General features: G+C 38.8%; 3 protein-coding genes, 1 non-coding gene and 1 pseudogene across 5 annotated transcripts; all 5 read right to left on the bottom strand.

Moving 5' to 3' along the window:
* Positions 1-637: 637 nt before the first annotated feature.
* Positions 638-1,919, bottom strand: LOC131001491 (mitochondrial uncoupling protein 5-like). Its single transcript, XM_057927880.1, has one exon. The coding sequence runs from the start codon at positions 1,720-1,722 to the stop codon at positions 775-777; it is 948 nt and encodes a 315-aa protein (XP_057783863.1). The 5' UTR covers positions 1,723-1,919; the 3' UTR covers positions 638-774.
* Positions 1,920-4,890: 2,971 nt separating this feature from the next.
* LOC131001490 (mitochondrial uncoupling protein 5-like) lies at positions 4,891-6,038 on the bottom strand (annotated as a pseudogene).
* A 1,675-nt stretch (positions 6,039-7,713) lies between these two features.
* On the bottom strand, positions 7,714-14,589 carry LOC131001489 (uncharacterized). Its single transcript, XM_057927879.1, has 22 exons — positions 14,259-14,589; positions 13,320-13,839; positions 12,827-13,065; positions 12,683-12,739; positions 12,400-12,534; positions 12,132-12,250; positions 11,727-12,038; positions 11,544-11,631; positions 11,356-11,461; positions 11,148-11,258; positions 10,880-11,043; positions 10,672-10,792; positions 10,325-10,549; positions 10,058-10,248; positions 9,811-9,978; positions 9,628-9,733; positions 9,253-9,378; positions 9,009-9,170; positions 8,720-8,920; positions 8,425-8,619; positions 8,276-8,347; positions 7,714-8,175 (listed from the first exon to the last, which is right to left on the bottom strand). Exons 2-22 carry the CDS (start codon positions 13,812-13,814, stop codon positions 8,023-8,025), a joined length of 3,546 nt encoding a protein of 1,181 aa, XP_057783862.1. The 5' UTR covers positions 13,815-13,839; positions 14,259-14,589; the 3' UTR covers positions 7,714-8,022.
* Positions 14,590-16,112: 1,523 nt separating this feature from the next.
* Positions 16,113-18,521, bottom strand: LOC131001488 (protein CURVATURE THYLAKOID 1D, chloroplastic-like). 2 transcript variants are annotated; one of them, XM_057927877.1, is made up of 5 exons: positions 18,233-18,521; positions 17,512-17,747; positions 16,684-16,788; positions 16,514-16,585; positions 16,113-16,430 (listed from the first exon to the last, which is right to left on the bottom strand). In XM_057927877.1, the coding sequence occupies exons 1-5, from the start codon at positions 18,378-18,380 to the stop codon at positions 16,359-16,361; spliced, it is 633 nt and encodes a 210-aa protein (XP_057783860.1). In that variant the 5' UTR covers positions 18,381-18,521; the 3' UTR covers positions 16,113-16,358. The 2 variants fall into 2 exon arrangements, with proteins under 2 accessions (XP_057783860.1, XP_057783861.1); XM_057927878.1 differs by having other exon boundaries at positions 17,512-17,744; positions 18,233-18,514.
* LOC131002081 (small nucleolar RNA snoR128) lies at positions 17,102-17,195 on the bottom strand. The gene has a single exon (XR_009094161.1). It is a non-coding gene; the product is annotated as a small nucleolar RNA snoR128 (small nucleolar RNA).
* Positions 18,522-18,842: the final 321 nt, after the last annotated feature.

The following is an 18,842-nucleotide window of genomic DNA, read 5'->3' as shown; positions in this document are numbered from 1 at the left end:
CAGCCTCTCCTCCGTCTCTGCCTCGCCGTGACTCCTCCCCAAATCGCAGGCGCAACCTTCTTCTTATTCTTCTTCTTCTTCTTCTCTCTCTCTACCGATTCCCCCACCTGCACGATTTCCGATCTGAAGTCGCACGATTTCCGATCTGAAGTCGCACGATTTCTGATCTGAAGTTTGATTTTTGAAATTGTGCCAAGATCTGAAGTTTGAATTTTGAATTTGTGCCAAAAATGTTCAGTGCTCGACGGTTCACATTGCTCGACACTCAATGCTCGACACTTAATGTCGAGCAATAGTTCAATTTGAACTATTGCTCGTCTTGCTCGACATTGAACTATTGCTCGACATGCTCGACAGTTCTTAATTACTCGACACTCGATGTTCGAGGCGTCGAGCAATAGTTCAAATGAACTATTGCTCGACATGCTCGATGCTCGACAGTTCAATGCTCGACGCTTCAGTGTCGAGCAATGCGAGCAATGCGCGAATTACACATAGGGGTAAAAATGTCCTAAGTGGGTAGATTTTATTATTTTAAAAAAAGTGGGTATATTTTATGTTTCATCTTTCAAAAAGGGTATATCCCATTTTGCCTCAAAAATAAATGCAAAAGAATTATGAAAAATGCAATTAGAAATTAGTATAAAGTTGAAGAATTTATAATTGAACAGTATGACTCAAATTTTGAATGATACAAATTAATAATCAAAAAATTGTGACTGACTTTTAGTTGATAGTCGTCATGATCGATCGATGATGGATGAGTAGCTAATTTCATAAATCCTTGAACAATTTTCGAACTTGTTCCAGTGTAACAAAGAGAACAACGGTGAAAGGCCCCTGCCTTGAAATGGTGGGAATGAAGCCTTTGTAGAGCGCCATGGGCCCCTCCGCCTTAATCATCTTCACCGCGCAGTCCACTGCGCCGCTGTACGGCGCCGCCTTCCCCGCCTCCACCTTCATGTTCATCACCCGCGTCTTCACCACATCCACCGGGTTGGACGCCACCGCCGCCACGAATCCCGCCGCAAAGCTGGCCGTGACGTGCGTCCCGAGGCCATCCCTCATCAAATTCTTTTCCAAAATCATCTCCTTGAACTGATCATACGAAGCCAGCTGCGACGCCGTCACCACCATGGCGCGGTTCACCGTAAGCGATGATCCGCGCCACAGGCTAGCAATCCCCTCCTTCTTGCTCATCTGCGAAATGGCATCCACCACGCTCTTGTAGTTGCGCCGCTGCTCTAAGGGGAGGCGCCCGTCGGCCTGCATTCGGACCATGGCTACGTCGGCGGGGTTCCCTACGGCGGCGCCCACGCCTCCGGCGATGAGCCCCGCCGCGATCTTTCTTGGGAGGGGAAGGCTGTTGGTCTCAGAATCGGTCCATTTGTTCTTGAGGATTTCGTAGAGCCCCATTCTCGTGGTCGAGTAGAGAGTCTGCCGGAGCACGGTCGCCGACACGCCGGAGAAGAGCCCGGCGGCGCCGTCATGCTGGATGATGCGGAGTCCTACCGAGACTGGTCCCACGCGGGCTGGAGGAGTAGGCATGTGGACGGCGTGAGAAGCAGCGGCTGTTTGGAAAGCGAGGGCAGGCCGGAGAGATTGAACGGCGGCGGGCTCTCCCTGAAGCTGCATCCTCACCTTGATCAGATCAAGAGGGTGGGTGCTGCAACCGGCCACGATCGAAGCAACGCCGCCTTCTTCAAATCCCTTCAAACCCATCTTTGTATGAAGAATTAGAAAATCTCAATTGAAAAAAACTATATATATGTGTTTCAAAGTGAGAGCTAAGGTGTTAGAGAAGATGAGTGATTTGGAGGGTGTGTGGGAATGATATATATATACACAAAATAAAAATGAGAGAAGTTGGGAGGAAAGAAACATTAAAGAGTGTAAGAGCCATTTTATGGCGACCAACTCTAACGCGGCCTATTTGGTGAACTTTTCCAACTTTGTGGACTACTACGAGAGCCCTTTGACTTTTTAATTAATTGCTAATTCCGCAATTCTGCACTTTCTTGACATCTTCTTCTTCAAATGCAATTATTTCGACTCTATTTTCATTTTTCTTCCAATTTTGGGCATGAATATTTCAGATCTAATAAAAAAATTATCATCAATATACTCCCTCCGTCCCTGAAATGGCTTCCTCTTTGGGACGACACGGGTTTTAATAAAAAGTTGTAAAGTGTATTGATAATGGAGAAAAAGTGATATAATTATTATTGGAAGTTGTGAAAAGTGTTATAATTAGTACTGGGAGTGATGAAAAGTGAAAAGTAAGAATAAATAAAGTATTATTAGTGGTGGGGTAGGTTTCCAAAAATGGAAAGAAAGAAAGAGGAAGTTATTTGGGGGACGTCCCAAAATGGAAAAAGAGGAAGTTATTTTAGGGACGAAGGGAGTATTTTGTTTAAAATATGATTTTATAACTTTTGGTCAACATTATTAATATGCTTAACCAACACTAAATTGATAGGATAGAGAGTGTGATGTACATACGATGAATAACAAGTTATATATTGGGAATGCATAGAGTAAATCTGAATGTTTATGGAGTATATAAGCAATTAATTGGTGTTGATATTTAATTAATGAACTCAATGGCAGGACGAAACCACCTATAATAAGAATTTATAAATTGCAACTATTCATCAACACTGCAATTCTGTTCTGTTCAATCGATCTTATTTAAAATCACGTCATCAAATCACTACATGCTTACTCAACTTAGTTGGTCAAGAAATATAATAAATATTAGAACTTTGAATCTGTATGTATGTATATCAAGAGCCGATGCCTGAAGGTGGGTAAACAACATTAAATATAATATACTATGTATATAGATTGAAGGAGACGCAGATATATATATTTGGTGAAAGTACTATTCTACGTGTAATATCTACACATATGATTTTTTTGTCCCCCCTAATACATTGGATCGTCTACTGCCAATGTCTCCCATAATCGAATGACAGAATCATTATATGTAATATACTATATTTTGAGGTCATTTAATAAAGGACACTAGAGTTGATACTTTTTAATACTATTTTAATTGTTCTTGTTCTTCCTAATTAAATATCCGGACTTGTTAAAAATCCCCATTTCATTCAAGGACGTAAGTTTTTATTTCAACAAATTAACAGAGTATCCCAAGTGGTAATTAAGACCCTCAATTTTCGTCGAAGTTTTTCATCATAGTGAAAGTCCAAAAACATCGGTTGACTCGGACGAAAGGCCAATATACTAAGTCAACTAGTTCAAAAAAAGGTTTTAACTCTCGCTAGAGATCTTAATATCGATAATGGCATAAACGAAATAATTATCTGTAGTTATGTACCAATATTTGTCTACACCAACCTCAATATTACTCCATCCGTCTACAAAATAAATTATCATTTTATGCTGGGCATGGAGACTAAGAAAATTGATAAATGTGTTGTGAGTGGAATATAAAAGGGTAGTGTTAATGACATTTGATTAGTTTTCTTAATCTTTTATTAGTAAAAAGACATTGACACTCAATTAAATAGAGATAGTTCATTTTGAACCTACAATTAAATCATTATTTTATTAACTTAAATCATTTTGTATCGATGATTTTTTTTATCTGAGTACTCAAAATAAAAGTGCCGCCACAATATACAGAATATGAGCACAAACAATAATTAAATTGTGTTGAGTAATTACATTAATAGGATTTGAACCCAAAATTTTCACAAAACTGCTGCCACAATTTAGAAGCCAAAATTCTAAGTTAAAACTGTACTGTGAGTTGAATTTGGAAACCAAAAGCAACAGAACATAAAATTTCGAGCTTGTACTGTGAATTGAATTCGAAAACCAAAATTAATAAAAATTAAAATTCATGCTTGTACTGAGAATTGAATTCGGAGCTGCAATTTGAGGAAAAAGATCGAACTTAGATATGAAATTATAGCTCACATAAATAGGGCTCTTCGCAAATTGGAGTTGAGATGTTGGGGACACATGGAGAAGAACCGCACGCGTGGGATGGCGCTGAACTGAGCGGTGGGCTTGCGGCAGTGATCCAATATCGGCGGAGGCGCACTAGGCTTGCGTCGAGGGGTGGCCGGAATCCTGGTGCTAGTGGTGACGGGTGCGGTGTGTTGCTTGACAAAGGGAGTGTGATTTTGATGTTGGGTTAGTGAGTTAATTTAGTGTGTGAATTGATTTAAGATGTAAATGTAGAAAAGAAAAAAAGATATAACTGTCCACAAAGCCGAATAAGAATTTATTTTGTGAACAAATTTTTAAGGGTTAGTAATGGAGTATTATTTTTCTCTCTTCCTGTCTCTGTAAACCGTTTTACTGCAACAAAGCACAGAACTTTGATTACCAAAGCCTTTAATACAGCCATTCCAAATTTTACGTTATTAATACCATATACAACTAATTTAGTTTTTATATACTACAAGTGTCATACTTTAACAAATTCAGCTGCTGTTAACAATGAATTAGTTAAGAAATTTTTGGATCCATCCATGAACGAAAACAAAACTTTCAAACTATTGCACAATCTAAAGTGGTAGCTGAAATTTGTTAAGTAATCCGCCGCAAATTTTATTTGCCTCTCGCTTCATGTGAGAGAAGAAGCTTTCCACAAAGTCTCATCTAGACTCCGAGATGGCATCGAATGAGTCATCGAATAACACACCGTTCCTTGTCCATCCATCTCAAATAAAAATCTAACGCCCGTTTAATACAAAACCTCACAATCCGATTCAGTGTTTGCTTGCCATCACTTTTAAGCATAGGCAAACCGCAACATTATATCTCTCTAATAAAAATGCTATCAAAATATTTAATTTTAAACAATTAATCATATCGTTAGTCTCTAATACGTTCGGAAAGAAGTATGCAATGTCTGTATAAGTGAGTCCATATTATAATTCAATCCGAATATGATACAAAGAATAAAAAAAATGTGGGCGAGTTTGAATTGATAGTGGTGATGATGGATGAGTAGCTAATTTCAGAAATCCTTTAATAATTTGCGAACTTGTTCCAATGTAACAAAGAGAACAACGGTGAAAGGCCCCTGCCTTGAAATGGTGGGAATGAAGCCTTTGTAGAGCGCCATGGGCCCCTCCGCCTTAATCATCTTCACCGCGCAGTCCACTGCGCCGCTGTACGGCGCCGCCTTCCCCGCCTCCACCTTCATGTTCATCACCCGCGTCTTCACCACATCCACCGGGTTGGATGCCACCGCCGCCACGAACCCCGCCGCAAAGCTGGCCGTGACGTGCGTCCCGAGGCCATCCCTCATCAAATTCTTTTCCAAAATCATCTCCTTGAACTGATCATACGAAGCCAGCTGCGACGCCGTCACCACCATGGCGCGGTTCACCGTGAGCGATGATCCGCGCCACAGGCTAGCAATCCCCTCCTTCTTGCTCATCTGCGAAATGGCATCCACCACGCTCTTGTAGTTGCGCCGCTGCTCTAAGGGGAGGCGCCCGTCGGCCTGCATTCGGACCATGGCTACGTCGGCGGGGTTCCCTACGGCGGCGCCCACGCCTCCGGCGATGAGCCCCGCCGCGATCTTTCTCGGGAGGGGAAGGCTGTTGGTCTCAGAATCGGTCCATTTGTTCTTGAGGATTTCGTAGAGCCCCCATTCTCGTGGTCGAATAGAGAGTCTGCCGGAGCACGGTCGCCGACACGCCGGAGAAGAGCCCGGCGGCGCCGTCATGCTGGATGATGCGGAGTCCTACGGAGACCGGTCCCACGCGGGCTGGAGGAGGAGGCACGTGAGAAGCGGCTGCGCTTTGGAAAGCGAGAGATTGAACGGCGGCGGGCTCTCCCTGAAGCTGCATCCTCACCTTGATCAGATCAAGAGGGTGGGTGCTGCAACCGGCCACGATCGAAGCAACGCCGCCTTCTGCAAATCCCTTCAAACCCATGTTTCTATCTTTCGTTTTCTAGAATTGGAAAGAAAATGATGGAACAAAATTGAACAGCTTTTGAGTTTGGAGATGATGGCGATGAGCTAGGAAGCAGTGAGAGAAGATGAGAGATGGAGTGAGTGAGGGATTGAACATATATATATAAAGAGTGAGAGAGAGAAGGAAGGAAAGTATCAACACCCAATTTCTGCTGACCGAACAGATCAAACGTTTAAGCGGCATAATTGAACTTTTCCAACTTTGTGTATTATTATTACATTACGACTTCTTGACTTTGGTCTTCAACTTTAACACTCTTGCCATCATTTTTTGAAAATGATGTAATCTCTGAATTTTTTACCGTCATAAATGAGACTCTTTCGATTTTGGATGTCATTATAAGTCAGACTCTTTCCATTTTAAGTAAAAAAATTATCATTTAAACACTTTTTTGACTTTTTTATCAAAATACATCTTTCTTAATTCTCGTATCCAAAAAAAAGGTCTCACTTATAATGAAATGGAAGGAGTATTTCACATCTGAGATCTATTATTATTATTAATTTTATTATTTTGAAGAGGAGATTTATTATTTTTACTTTTGAAGTTTTAACAGTTAGAACGCTGATGCGTTTTCGCATTTAATCATTCCACTTCGATAATAATTTTGGACATATGATTTTCCACAACTTCTGGTTAATAACAATTTCATAATTTGTCCCTCTTGGGACACCAAGCGGTGCGACCTCCTGTATGTGAACAGTGAAGTCCCGGGTTCAAACCCCACTGCTCCCCCTCCCCAACTCCCCCAAGTCAAAAAAAAAAAAAAAACAATTTCATAATTTGAAATGATGTTCTCCATCTCTATACATATCCAATCTTAATTATTCAATAATTAAATTTGTTCCCCCTCCAAACAGAGGCAATTGGATTTAAAACAAATGTGAAGAGAAAAAAATTAGCCCCTTATGACAAATGGGTAAGGGGTATATATATTTTAATAATGACTAGATTTTTTAATTTTCTTCTACAAAGTACAAAGTTACACTGAGGTTACAATGTATTTTGCTGAAAGTTACTTCTCTCAATTAAAATATTCATTTATCTCTCCCCACCTACACAATTCAATTGTCATCTTATTTTTACTCATATTAATGACACTCGCATAACTTTAAAATAATTATATAAATATTAGTACTATTTAAAAATTATACTACTATCATATAATTAAAATGGCACCTGATGAAAGGGTGTCGCATGTGGTACCATTCTTATGACATTGGATCGACTAACAGCCCAAATAACACAAAATTATGTGTTTTTAATTTATTTTATAATTCTAACTTTTTGTTTTTTCCTATGACTTTGTACCGTTGGGTAATAAGCTCAAATTTGTAGCCTCCTAGGGCGTGACCAATTAATTTTCGGTCATGACCCGCGACAATTACTCCTCCGTCTCATTATAAGTTACTCAATATTTTTCGGCACGAAAATTAAAGAAAATATGTAAATTGGTTAAAAATGATGGGCCCTACACTTTATAAAAAATTAAATTTTTTTATTTATGGAAACATACCACTTATAACGAGACAATTCAAAATAAAATACAGAAGGAGTATTAAATTATAATTATTTCTATATTTTTTAGCTATTCAACGAGTTTACATCTATCTACCGAAGAAGAAGATTTCAGTTAGCCCTCATTGACATCTATAGTAAGTTTATGCTGTAAATATGTATCATAATGTTTCCAGCCTTTTCCTTCCCAAGAATCGAGAGACTCGAGGCTAAAAACTGCATCAAATATTCAACTTGATTTATTATTGATCAAAAGGCATTGTGAAATGATTGATTATCATACAAGAAGAAAATGACTTTCCTATATGTCACATTCACATAAACAAGAAGCCATGAGATATTGGCCTTCCCGCATGAATTCCCTCAAAATTTAACCAAGGCTCTGCTCTCTGGTATTCCTACGTCTGCGTGGGAGAAGACCGAGCTATGTTTCTAGAGGCCAAACGTGCAGCCAGTTACCTCAAATCCTAGCAGTGGAACGAGCTGATCAAGTCAATCGCGTTCAAGCCCCTTGTTGCATCAGCTCCCCTCGTCTCTAATAGTAGTAGTTGCCTCTCTTGTTGTTTGCCACATCTTTGCAGAGCATTGATCGCACTTCAAGAATGCATCGCGGGGGCTCCAAGTCCTTCTCCTGCAGTGCATTCCCCATCAGCTGCTGCATCTGTGATGCAAACGCATCGTCTAAAACCTGACATTTTCAAAAGGGAAACAAGAAAAGAATCGATAAATGCTCAGAACATTCAAATGAAACGCAGTTTATCGAGGGTTCGGCATTTTGAACACCCTACATTTACTGCAACTCGCGAGGCTTTGTACCACGACCTGTTCTCTTTCCTGTCTTCTAGAAACTTCAAGACGTCCTGCATTCAAGATTCCTGTTAGACCGTGGAATCAATAGTGCAATAATTTGATAGTCTTATCTGACAGAAAGTTTGACCTGGCCCATGCGATCCCAGAAACCACGACAGACCATCACAAACACTTGAGTTTCAAGCACAGTGTGCAACTGATTGATCGTGTTAGTCAGCAGCTCCTTCAAAGGCTGCATTTTCTGCCTCAAATCAGACTCTATCACGTTCTCCTTGGCGTCTTGAATTATTTTCTTCAACTTCGTCACATTATGCAGCTTCGTCTGTTCATCAAGAAAACGATGTGAATCAAGTATATAAACAGATGGAAGTCATAAACTGCATTCACTACTGTAATCTAGTAACTTTATCAAATATACTCACGTTTTCAACGAGTTTATCTACAACAGCTTGCGCGTAAGCTCTGAATTTGGACCTTATCATCACTGTTACCTCACTGAGTTTCTCTCCGGGGACCATATTCCCAGTTTCAGGCATGCACGATCCCCACTGCTTCAACTGCGCTTCTATCTGGGGGCGCAGACTATCCAGCATCCTTTTCATCGAGTTCAGAAGCACGCCCAACTGAGAGACTGTATGTTAGTCTTCTTCAAAACAAGATACAAGTGCAAAAAACAGAGATCACTGACTAACAAAATCAAGCTCATTGTACCTCAGCAGTAACGGTATAAGGAGGTGAATTTCCCTTTGCAAATTTCTGGACGTATTTGAGTCCAAATCTCTTGTTAATCGTGTTTTCTTTCAATGGAGATAGGACATCAGCATACTGCTTCTCCAAGCTCTCGACCACCGCCTTCTCAACATCCGCTATGGCCTATTCAAAGAAACAAGCAGAAATGAGGAAAGAACAAGTGAGAAGTACTAATCATAAGAAAAAGTAGGAATGGTCTCTATACAGTTTCCAAAGCGAAAGTATATTCCGGCCAGCGACTGATAATCACGTCATATTCAGTGAGTGTCTCCCTTAGCCGGTCATAGATATCATCGATGAATGGAGTTGTTGAAAAGGAGGAAGACTTGGCCTGCGTTATTAAATAAGTTATAGCTAAGATCACATAAAAGAGATTCAACATTTGAAACATATTCCCCTGTCCCACCTTACTTGGCCTAGTTCTTTTCAGCACGGTTATGTAGGAGAGTAAGATTGTAGTATAAAAGTGTGTGGATCCATATTTATTGCAGTGAAAATTAATTACCCAAAAAGGAAATACGCCAAGTCAAATGGGACAGCCCAAAAAGGAGTACGTGGGACGAAGGGAGCATAATTTTACCCTGTCGAGTTTGCATAATTCGAGCAAAGCAAGACGTTTGTCTTGGATCCAAATGGTTATATACAGATGAAACAGCTCTTTAGCATCAACCCCTCCTTTGATATAACTGAAAGAAGTGGTCATAAAATTGATATTAAAAACTCTCAAAGTAAGCAACATAATCAACCACCGACGACCAATTACCTAATATTCCACAAAGAAAGATCCCTTTGAAAATCAGCAGTAGCTACGACAAGTTCTGCAACCGGAGGCGAAGGACCAGAAGGAGGGCAAGAAACAAGGAACTCTCGTAATCTGCTGTAGAGTTCTGTGCTATATATTGACGATGCAAGGTTTGGAAGGTCTATACAACTGCCGAGAAAGCCAGAACCAATGAGCATAGGAGTTGAGAGTTACACGAAATCAGAAACATTTAGCCTCCAATTCTTACCTAGGAAGAATATCCTGCTTATGGATTTCGATGTCAGTCAGAATCTCATTGCGTATATTCAAGCAAAGTGTTTTCATTTTCTTATAAGCTGTGGAGACGGCCACGGGATCCAATAAAATGTTTTCGTTATTGCTGGAAACGAATTCATCAGTTTCCGACAAGTGCCTCCTTGACCTTTTTCTTGTAGCATTCTGCAGATAAGCATCACAGTTATTGTCAAAAGGAAAAGATTAAGAGATGCCAGTTTGAGCTCAGGCGCTTTCTCACCTGGAAATATCTGCACAACTTTAACTGCACCTCGGGTGAAAGAATGTCGTGCAGCATTTTGTAAAGCTTCAAAGCTGGAGCAAGCGCAGGTGCTGCCACTCCTGTAGCAGGTCCGAACACGTCTTTAATACCTGACGGCAATGATTCATCGAGTGACTTGTAATTCTCGAAGACCAAAGTGAGTATCTGCTCGATTTGATCAGACACTTCTCCCAGAAGACGGACCTGATCAGTGATCAGTAAAACAGTCAAGATTGCAACTATAAGTGCACACAATTAAGACAGATAATACAAGAAGCAAAAAAAGAAAAAGATAATAAATGACAACTTGCCATGTAACCACATACCTCTTGGTGACTCAATGTGTGCTTACTTTTGCCTTTGATTACCACAGGCTGCAGCAAGTCGTGCACCAAGTCGAGACAATCTGCTGTTGGTGTGGCGACATCCATAACATATGAAAGGTACCTAAATGATACAAAAGCAAGAATAAATAGTAGTAATTGTGAAAATATAAAGCCGTTCCAGGTAAGAAGCAAAGCACGATTATGATACCTGAGCTTCGTGTATGCATCTGAAACGCCAAAGTAAGAGGCAAATTCATCCACCAACCATTTCCACGAACTGTGCAGCAACAAGTTTCTTTGCTGAAACTGTTGAACTTTCATTGCAGTCTCCAAAACACAATCGTAAGCAATAGTCTCGGCTACCGATGTACACTGGACATAACATAGTTAGTGAATCCACTTTTCAGCAAAAAAGGGAAACGTGACTTTGTACAAAGTAGGCTTAAAGCAAGAAAACCCAAAACATCTGCATATACCTTGTAACTATTTTCATCGGCGGTGGTTGAATAGTTGATGTATAACTGTATTTTCCCAACTTGTTCGTGCTCTGGTTCCCGAGATATAATACACTGACGAACCTTCTCACCCTGCATTAAAACAAGCAGCAAAACTCAACCACTTGAGACACAGAAACAGATCTGTTTCGGCAACAATAAAATCAAATACGGGATCCAGATACAGTACCGATTCATCAGCAAGGTCAGCCACCTGAACAAGAGCATGCCCACAATACTTTCCCTTCGAATCTTGGACTTCAATTATCAGATCATCTCCAAACCCATCTGGCAAGCTGTACACGAAGAGCAGTAAAATTTACTTATCCATGAACTGCCAATTGGAAGAAATAGACGGAGAGTAAGGAATGAACATACAAGACACGCGCTTCACCAGACCCTGGCTGCATTCTCAACGCATCCTCTTCAGGCGAACTTTTCAATCTCAACAAACAGGAATATGATTCTGACGATTAAAAACAAGATATAATTTGATAACAGTTAGATTGAATCAGAAACAATACTCCCTAATTTATATTTAAATGTAAGACACCTGCATACCTTGTACCACTTCATAAGTTGTTGCACTGCTACGCCAAGCATTAAATCCAATTTTAATGAGCTTGGGTACTTCTCTCAAATACCTACGAGTCCCCACAATTATGTGTGCAACACTTTTATGCAATAAAGAGCCGTTTACAGTGATAACCGGGGTTATGTTTTGTGTCCGTAACGCCCTTGTCTCTGATGACACAATTGATTTTACATTTGATAACCTATGCTGAAATGATTCCAGCTTCACCATGGATGACGATTTTATAGATGTAAACGTGCAACCAGTGGGTTGCTCCATCCCCATTTTTACTTTACGAACTGCAAAAAACAGAAACAGTTTGTACAGTTACATAACATGCCATGCACAAGCTTAAGTAGTAAACAGTTTTCCTACAAGAATCACATATAGACCTTGAACTTTAATCTTCCCAATCGTTTTCTTAGTCTTTACAAAAGCGCCTTCACCCACAAGTTCGGAAGGATCTTTCCTCATCAGCTCTTCCTCTGATTGTAACAATACATTTCTCAACCTGCAAATTCAACTAGGAAGGTTAAAGTAACCCCGATTATCCATTTTTAACTATCATACTTTTGTGCAAAAGAAACAAAGATACGCTTTGGAAGCAAACATGATCAACATATGCAGAATTTTTTTAAAAAAAGATGGAGATTATCTTACCCAAATGCATCCCTCAGCAGCGCACATTCATTTTCCAAAAATGGAGGAGCTTCCATACAGCCCCTTGCCCAGGAGTGAAGACATAGTCGGACGGATGCATCATAGGATAAAACAGCATACCAGTTGCCTAGGCCACTGCATCCGATTTAGATGATATAACAAGGATTAGAATATCTGCTTCCGCATAAAGAAGCCCAAGGAGAGCTGTAAACTGTCGATGTTTATGTTTATCATGCACATAAAATCCAAACGTGTCTATTAGTGTATGTACTAGCAAGACTACCTTGCATGAAATGTAGGATATCGACCTCCCAAAGGATGAGAAGATACAGCTGCATTCCTGAGAAATATTCCTCTTTTAGTTTTAAACTTTGAAAGTTATTATGTAATCTCCTCGTATGGAAGTGTGGAAGGCATAAAGATTTACCTGCCGGACACTTCAGAAGTTCCAACTTCTGCAGCACCCAACTTTGTGCTCTTGTACTTGTTGGATTCAATCTCGACTACAGAACCTCTAGATGTTCCTGAGCAAGGGTTGGCATCAACTCTAACAGTCGGAAGGTTTTCAGAAACTTGATTTTGATGTTGAAATAACCCAGCTAGCGGAGGTGCACTTGGAGTATCATCATCAGAGAACTTATCCTGCTCCCTCACATTGTGCAAGTCCTAAAATAAACACAGTAGTAAAAAAAAAATCATGTTAGTATAATTAATAATCGCATGTGAAATAATGATGCCACTGCCTATTACAAAAGAACCTCCTGATGTTTCATTTTCAAGCAACCTCAAAATATCAACAACAAAAATATTCAAACTCGACCAGATCCAAAATATAGCAGAATGATCACCTAAATATATTTCCAAATAAACTTGAAACACCAAACTAGATTCCACAAAATGCAGGCAAACAAGTCCCTAACCTGTCTCAAGGTTTGGTTATTTGGCTGTGCGCTGGTGCTAGAGAGATTAGCCCCTGCATTGTATCTCTTCTCCACTGAAACACCGTTGTTGCTGCTGCTGGCCGGAGTGGAATTCACTTCCGAGCTAGTGACAGATTCAGACGACTCATCATAAGCAGAACCACGGTGTGCACCACCTCGCCCTACTACCACTCTGTCATAATAATTCCCCGGACTAGTAGCACGTGCATTCACAAAAGCAATGTGTCTAGCACCACCATTGGCCACTTTATCATCTTGAGGCGACGCCTCAAGGGAGTCGCGCGCACCATAGCCCTCACCCTCGGAATCAGAGGTGTCCATGTCCGATGCGGAGAGGCTTTCAATCACACGGCTAACATTCATCCCAGAGGGCATATGCCCACTGCGAAATTTGGAGACAGAGGGCAGCCCGAGGCTATTGCCACGGTACCTCAGTCCCACAACTGAATCAGAATGTAGCTTCTGCTTTGTCATTGGCGTGAGAAGTACTTCTCCACCTCTGCAATCACAAACAACAAACATAACTTACTAGGAAATCGATGTAAAAACTGCAGAAAGTTACAATCATATACTAAACACACAGTGAGGAGCTCAAAGCTTTGACAAACAACACAAGTTAGCTTAAAAACAAAGGCATTTTTTTCCACTTGTCAGATACACGCCCCCACCCCAACAAACCACGCACAAAAATACAGTTCCACATACTCCTCCTAACAACACGAGCACGAACACACACAGACAACAACCAGTGAAGAAACTCAAGAAAACAAAAATTGGGCAACAAACGAAATCTGAGGCAAATGACCCAAAAATCACCATAAATACCCACATAACTAGAATTTAAAAAGATCCTACCAAATCACTACGCATGCAATGATGCAAAAGTAAATTACCATAAAATGTATATAACGAACTTACAATGTGAAATCTAACGATACAAATTATGAAGAGACCAAGTTGTACTGCTAAGGTAAATTCCCTGCTTCAAGAAACTCTATTGTTTCGGTTCAGCTCATGTTATCTTCTTTCAAGTCCTACGCATTTCAAATTGTTTTCCCAAAAAATACTAAAATGGGGTTTTTCAAGTCAATCAAATACTAACAATTTCAAAAGAAAAAAGGGGGGAGGAAAACAAAGAGATTTTCAAAAATCTTGTTTTTTGCAACAGAAAAAGGAGACGTTAAGAAATGGAAAATGGATTTTAATGAGGATGGTGGGGTTGGGATGTGGAGATGAAAGTTGGAATCTTTTGCAACGGTCAGTCATTATAGTGGCACAGCTTCAGGAGCCGACCCTTTCTTTGGAATAATTAAACTAATTAAATGTGTTTTGGGATAATTGTTTGATTATTAGCGGCTGTTTGCGCTTTTTGGTACTTATTTTTCAAAATAAAGGAGGAAGCTCGATGATGTAAATTGGGACAGCATGTTTGACCTAACTTGCAATTTAAATTTTGAGCTGCGGGGTCCACCACAAAAGGCAGTGGGTGACTGTGTGAAACCTGCGCCACATTAAACTTTAAATTCTGGATTATTAGTTTATGAATTATATTGATCATCATAATCAATGCACGGCCAAACACAAATAAATTTAATAAAAATGTTCCAAAGATCAGTTCTCGACGTCGGGAAGCAGGAGACGAGCCACATTAATTTTCTGCTGCAAAATCACAAATTCTCCTTTCCTTCCCTTCCTCTATCTCTATTTCTCAGTGCGTCACGCGCCACCTTGCATTCAATGGCGCTATTACTTTTCTTCATACGGAATATTACTTTTCATCGTAACAATAATTACTTTGAACACGTGCCCAAAAATAACTGTAATAGTTTATAATCTAAAATATAATTTGTCCAAAAAATAAAATAGCTCTAATACTTAAAAATAAAATTAGCAATATTTCATAAGTTTCCAAGTGAATTTTAGATATGATCAAAGTTTGTGGATCCAAATTCTTTTCTTAAGAATCGACTCTTTAAAAATAATGGATTAGATAGATTTGGGTTGGATCTGGATCGTATCCTTAAATTTTCGATCCATGTATGAGTTTTTTGCTTTTGATTCAGCTTCGCCGAGTTCGTTTCACTTACATCCACCGCCAGGGAAATCGGTCTGTTGATTTTATGACGAGGAGAGGGCATCACTGGCTTGTTGATTTTATGGCGAGGAGAGAGCATCAAGTTCAGACGTTACTTTTGATTGTGCGTTGTCACTTTTGGACAACATCTTGTATGAAACACTGATTGATGATTTATCTATAAGTATAAGTTGGAGGTCTACCTAAACCCTCAAAATAAAAAGCCTCATGGACATTTTTATATTATTATAATTCTAAATATCATTTTATTTTCTAATTCCAACATTTTAAAAGTATGAACACTCACTTTTATATATTTTTAATGCCCACAAAATGTCTCGAGCTGAAGGTGTGATATGATGAAAATCAAAAAATAATATATGATGAAATTATTTGGTAGAGAGACAAAATATTTGCAAGAGAGAGAATATAAAAAAAATGAAATTAAAATAATATATGTTGAAAATAAATAATCATAGTTAAGTTGTTTTTGTAAAATAAATGTTGCTTATATGATAATGAGAAAATAAGTTAGGGTAAAATAATTAGTTTTTTGTAAGCTTATTTTATCAAACACTTTAAAGAAACTTATAAGCTCACCCTCTAAAGACTTACCATATTGATCACAGTGCACTAATTCAAAGATAGAAGGCAACTACACCAACAAAAAAGTTCAAAAACTATCATAGACGCTTGGAAGTTCTAATTTCTGAGTTCTAGTTTTTTGTATTAAAACAATATCCTACAAAGTATTTCGAACAGATATTTTAGCTTGTCTAGATTTTCAACAACTTTGTACAGAAGGATACAAATTTAATCAAGTAATCGCAACCTCTTTTTGCACCACAATAACAGACTTTATCCAACATATTTCACTGAGCTAAGGAAAGAGACCAACAATATAAAAAACTAGACAGTTAAGGTTGGAAAATCTAATTCCAGCATTAATTATCCTTGGAACCAAGCACCTGCTGCTTAATCTGCTCGACTGTAGCAATCAACTCATCCCTATTCTTCTGCAAATGGAGATGACCAGTTTAGATTGGCACCAGAGACAGAAAGCAAGATTTATTATAAGAAAAAAATGAGGATGCCAAACCTTGAATATTAGATAGCGAGAGCTGAACCAGACCGTGTAGCCAAGGCCAACAAGTTCCAACACTTTTGGGACCTAACAATTGACCAAATTACAAATATCTTGCAGTTAGCGAAGGTTTTGTAAGTAAGCATCGTAGAAAAGCATGTCTGGGCAGAGTAGACATGACTCACCAAAGGAATAGAATCAATGGCACCAACCACAGCTGCCGCTAGCCAAAGAGCGACTGCACCACCACCACCAAACACAAGAATTGAAGAAGTATCCTCATAATCAAACTGAAATAGGAAGACATCTATCAGACTCAAATAAGATCGCAGATTACTTTTAAGCCCAAAGGAGTTTTAAAGTGATTTTATATGATAATATCATGAAACATTAAACATCAAATATAATGCCACTGCTAACATAACTCCATTTAAAGCAAAACGTTTGTAAATAAAATTAAACATAAAAACCATCTAAAGAGCAAACTCTTCCAGCTAATTATCAGCATTTTTTCGTCTGAATTTGAAACTACCAGATAGCACAAAAGGATCATATATGACTCATTAAAAAGGAAAATCTACACAAACTAAAAAAAAAAAAAGGTTGCTCAGGTAACCGCTCAGCATTGGCATGATAGTCAATGTTTCATCAAGCATTCATGGGCTTTTCAAAGAGTTGAATGTACTCATCATAGCAACCAAGTTTTTATCATCAAGAATTTCAGCTTACATGGATTATACAAAGAGATTCAATGGCTAGGAACTCAAGAAGGTAAATATAAAGTCTGAAGTATACTTTTATTACTAGCTTCTTTGTCTAGTATATCACGTGTAAATGTAATATGAAGCTCACCAATCTTGCAGTATTGTCAACTATCAAGAAGTTATGAACAAAAATGAAAATCAAATTCTATATCAGCGCACAATACACAAATTTGGATACCAAAATAACATTAAATCTGGGCTTGAATGAATTACTATGTATTCCCAACAACATAAAGTGTTAAAAAGAACCTTTATATCAAATTCCTCCAAGAACTTCAAAAACTGCAGATTGTCAACCAAAGAACCTTCTTGCGGGGCTTCATTTGGCTGAGTTTCGTAATCTTCTTTCTTTTCACCAAGATCAATTGTTTCCACATTTATCTCACCATCAGCTTCAGGTTCATCCACATCGTAGGGAGTTCTCCCTGTCTCCTCAGATGTGGTTGACGACCTCAGAGATAAATTAGTACGGCACCTCAATCCTACTTCAGCAACCAAATTTCTACAAAATCAACTTTACAAAAACTAATAATTGAAAAATGGAAATTTTTCAAACAGAATGTTCATAAAAAATTGCAAGATTAAGAAAAATTCATTGAGTATACAAGAGGCGCTACCCTATCCAGATTCTGTTTCCCGCCACTACTCCGCACTACGCAAGCGCACACATAGAAAGCAGGAGATAGATCAACCCAAATAGCACAAATATCACAATAAAATGCAAACATTTCAGAATTATTTAAGATCAACCTAAAAATCCGAGTAGCACCGGTAAACAATCAAAAAAATAACAAAACCAACAACGCATTCAAATATACGATATTGAAAAAAGGGAGGTTAATCGTTCTGAACTGGACATGATTCGCAGCTCAACGAGTACAACCCATACGATAACAAAAAAAAAAAAAAAAAAAAAAACAGGTAAAAAAGGAAAACAGAAACAGGAAAAATGAGAAACGAGAAAACTGACCTGAATTGAATCGGGTTTGCTTGAGCACGAAATGAAATTGATTGTTGCAATGAACGGGCTGAATTTGATTAGGAGCGAGAAGCTTCGGCTGGATCGAAGTAACACTCGAGATGCCTCGAGCTGTGCACAGCTTCATGCTTTCGATCATGGTCGAATTTGGAAGAAAAAAGGGTTAGGGTTGTTGGAAATAAATAGGATAATTGCTAGGGTTTAACTTCGGGTTTATCGAGTAAAATGCGAAACACGAGGAAGCTGTAAATCCTTTTTCAATTTTTTTTTATTCGTTCAAATTTCCCCATATTTGGGGGGCTATTTAATTTTTATTAGAATTAAATATATTTGAATTATACTCCCTCCGTCCCACCCAAGATGCAACATTTTCCTTTTTGGGCCGTCCCAACCAAGATGCTACATTCTTTATTTGGCAAAAACTAACACTAATTAAATATTTTCTTATTACATTTTCTCTTCTACTTTATCACTTTTTCATTTTCTCTTTCTTACTTTATCACTAATTAAATATTTTTTTATTACATTCTCTCTCCTATTTTATCACTTTATTACTTCTTCTCTCCTACTTTATCACTCCTTAATATATGACTCCTTAAAT

The sequence above is a fragment of the Salvia miltiorrhiza genome, chromosome 8 (genome assembly GCF_028751815.1).
Source record: "Salvia miltiorrhiza cultivar Shanhuang (shh) chromosome 8, IMPLAD_Smil_shh, whole genome shotgun sequence".
Taxonomy (NCBI): Eukaryota; Viridiplantae; Streptophyta; class Magnoliopsida; order Lamiales; family Lamiaceae; genus Salvia; species Salvia miltiorrhiza.
Note: the sequence above shows the minus strand (reverse complement) of the source record. Positions and strands in the feature narration are given on the sequence as shown.

What these genes read in the sequence shown, in the direction of transcription:
- LOC131001491 (XM_057927880.1), bottom strand. Translation starts at nt 1,722, where the DNA reads ATGGGTTTGAAGGGATTTGAAGAAGGCGGCGTTGCTTCGATCGTGGCC.
- LOC131001489 (XM_057927879.1), bottom strand. Translation starts at nt 13,814, where the DNA reads ATGACAAAGCAGAAGCTACATTCTGATTCAGTTGTGGGACTGAGGTAC. An exon ending in CTTTCTTTGTGGAATATTAG is followed by an intron (nt 9,734 to 9,810) that starts GTAATTGGTCGT and finishes CACTTCTTTCAG; the next exon opens with TTATATCAAAGGAGGGGTTG. An exon ending in CCTCGCGAGTTGCAGTAAAT is followed by an intron (nt 8,176 to 8,275) that starts GTAGGGTGTTCA and finishes TGAAAATGTCAG; the next exon opens with GTTTTAGACGATGCGTTTGC.
- LOC131001488 (XM_057927877.1), bottom strand. Translation starts at nt 18,380, where the DNA reads ATGATCGAAAGCATGAAGCTGTGCACAGCTCGAGGCATCTCGAGTGTT. An exon ending in GCAAACCCGATTCAATTCAG is followed by an intron (nt 17,748 to 18,232) that starts GTCAGTTTTCTC and finishes TGGTTGCTGAAG; the next exon opens with TAGGATTGAGGTGCCGTACT. An exon ending in CTCGCTATCTAATATTCAAG is followed by an intron (nt 16,431 to 16,513) that starts GTTTGGCATCCT and finishes CTCCATTTGCAG; the next exon opens with AAGAATAGGGATGAGTTGAT.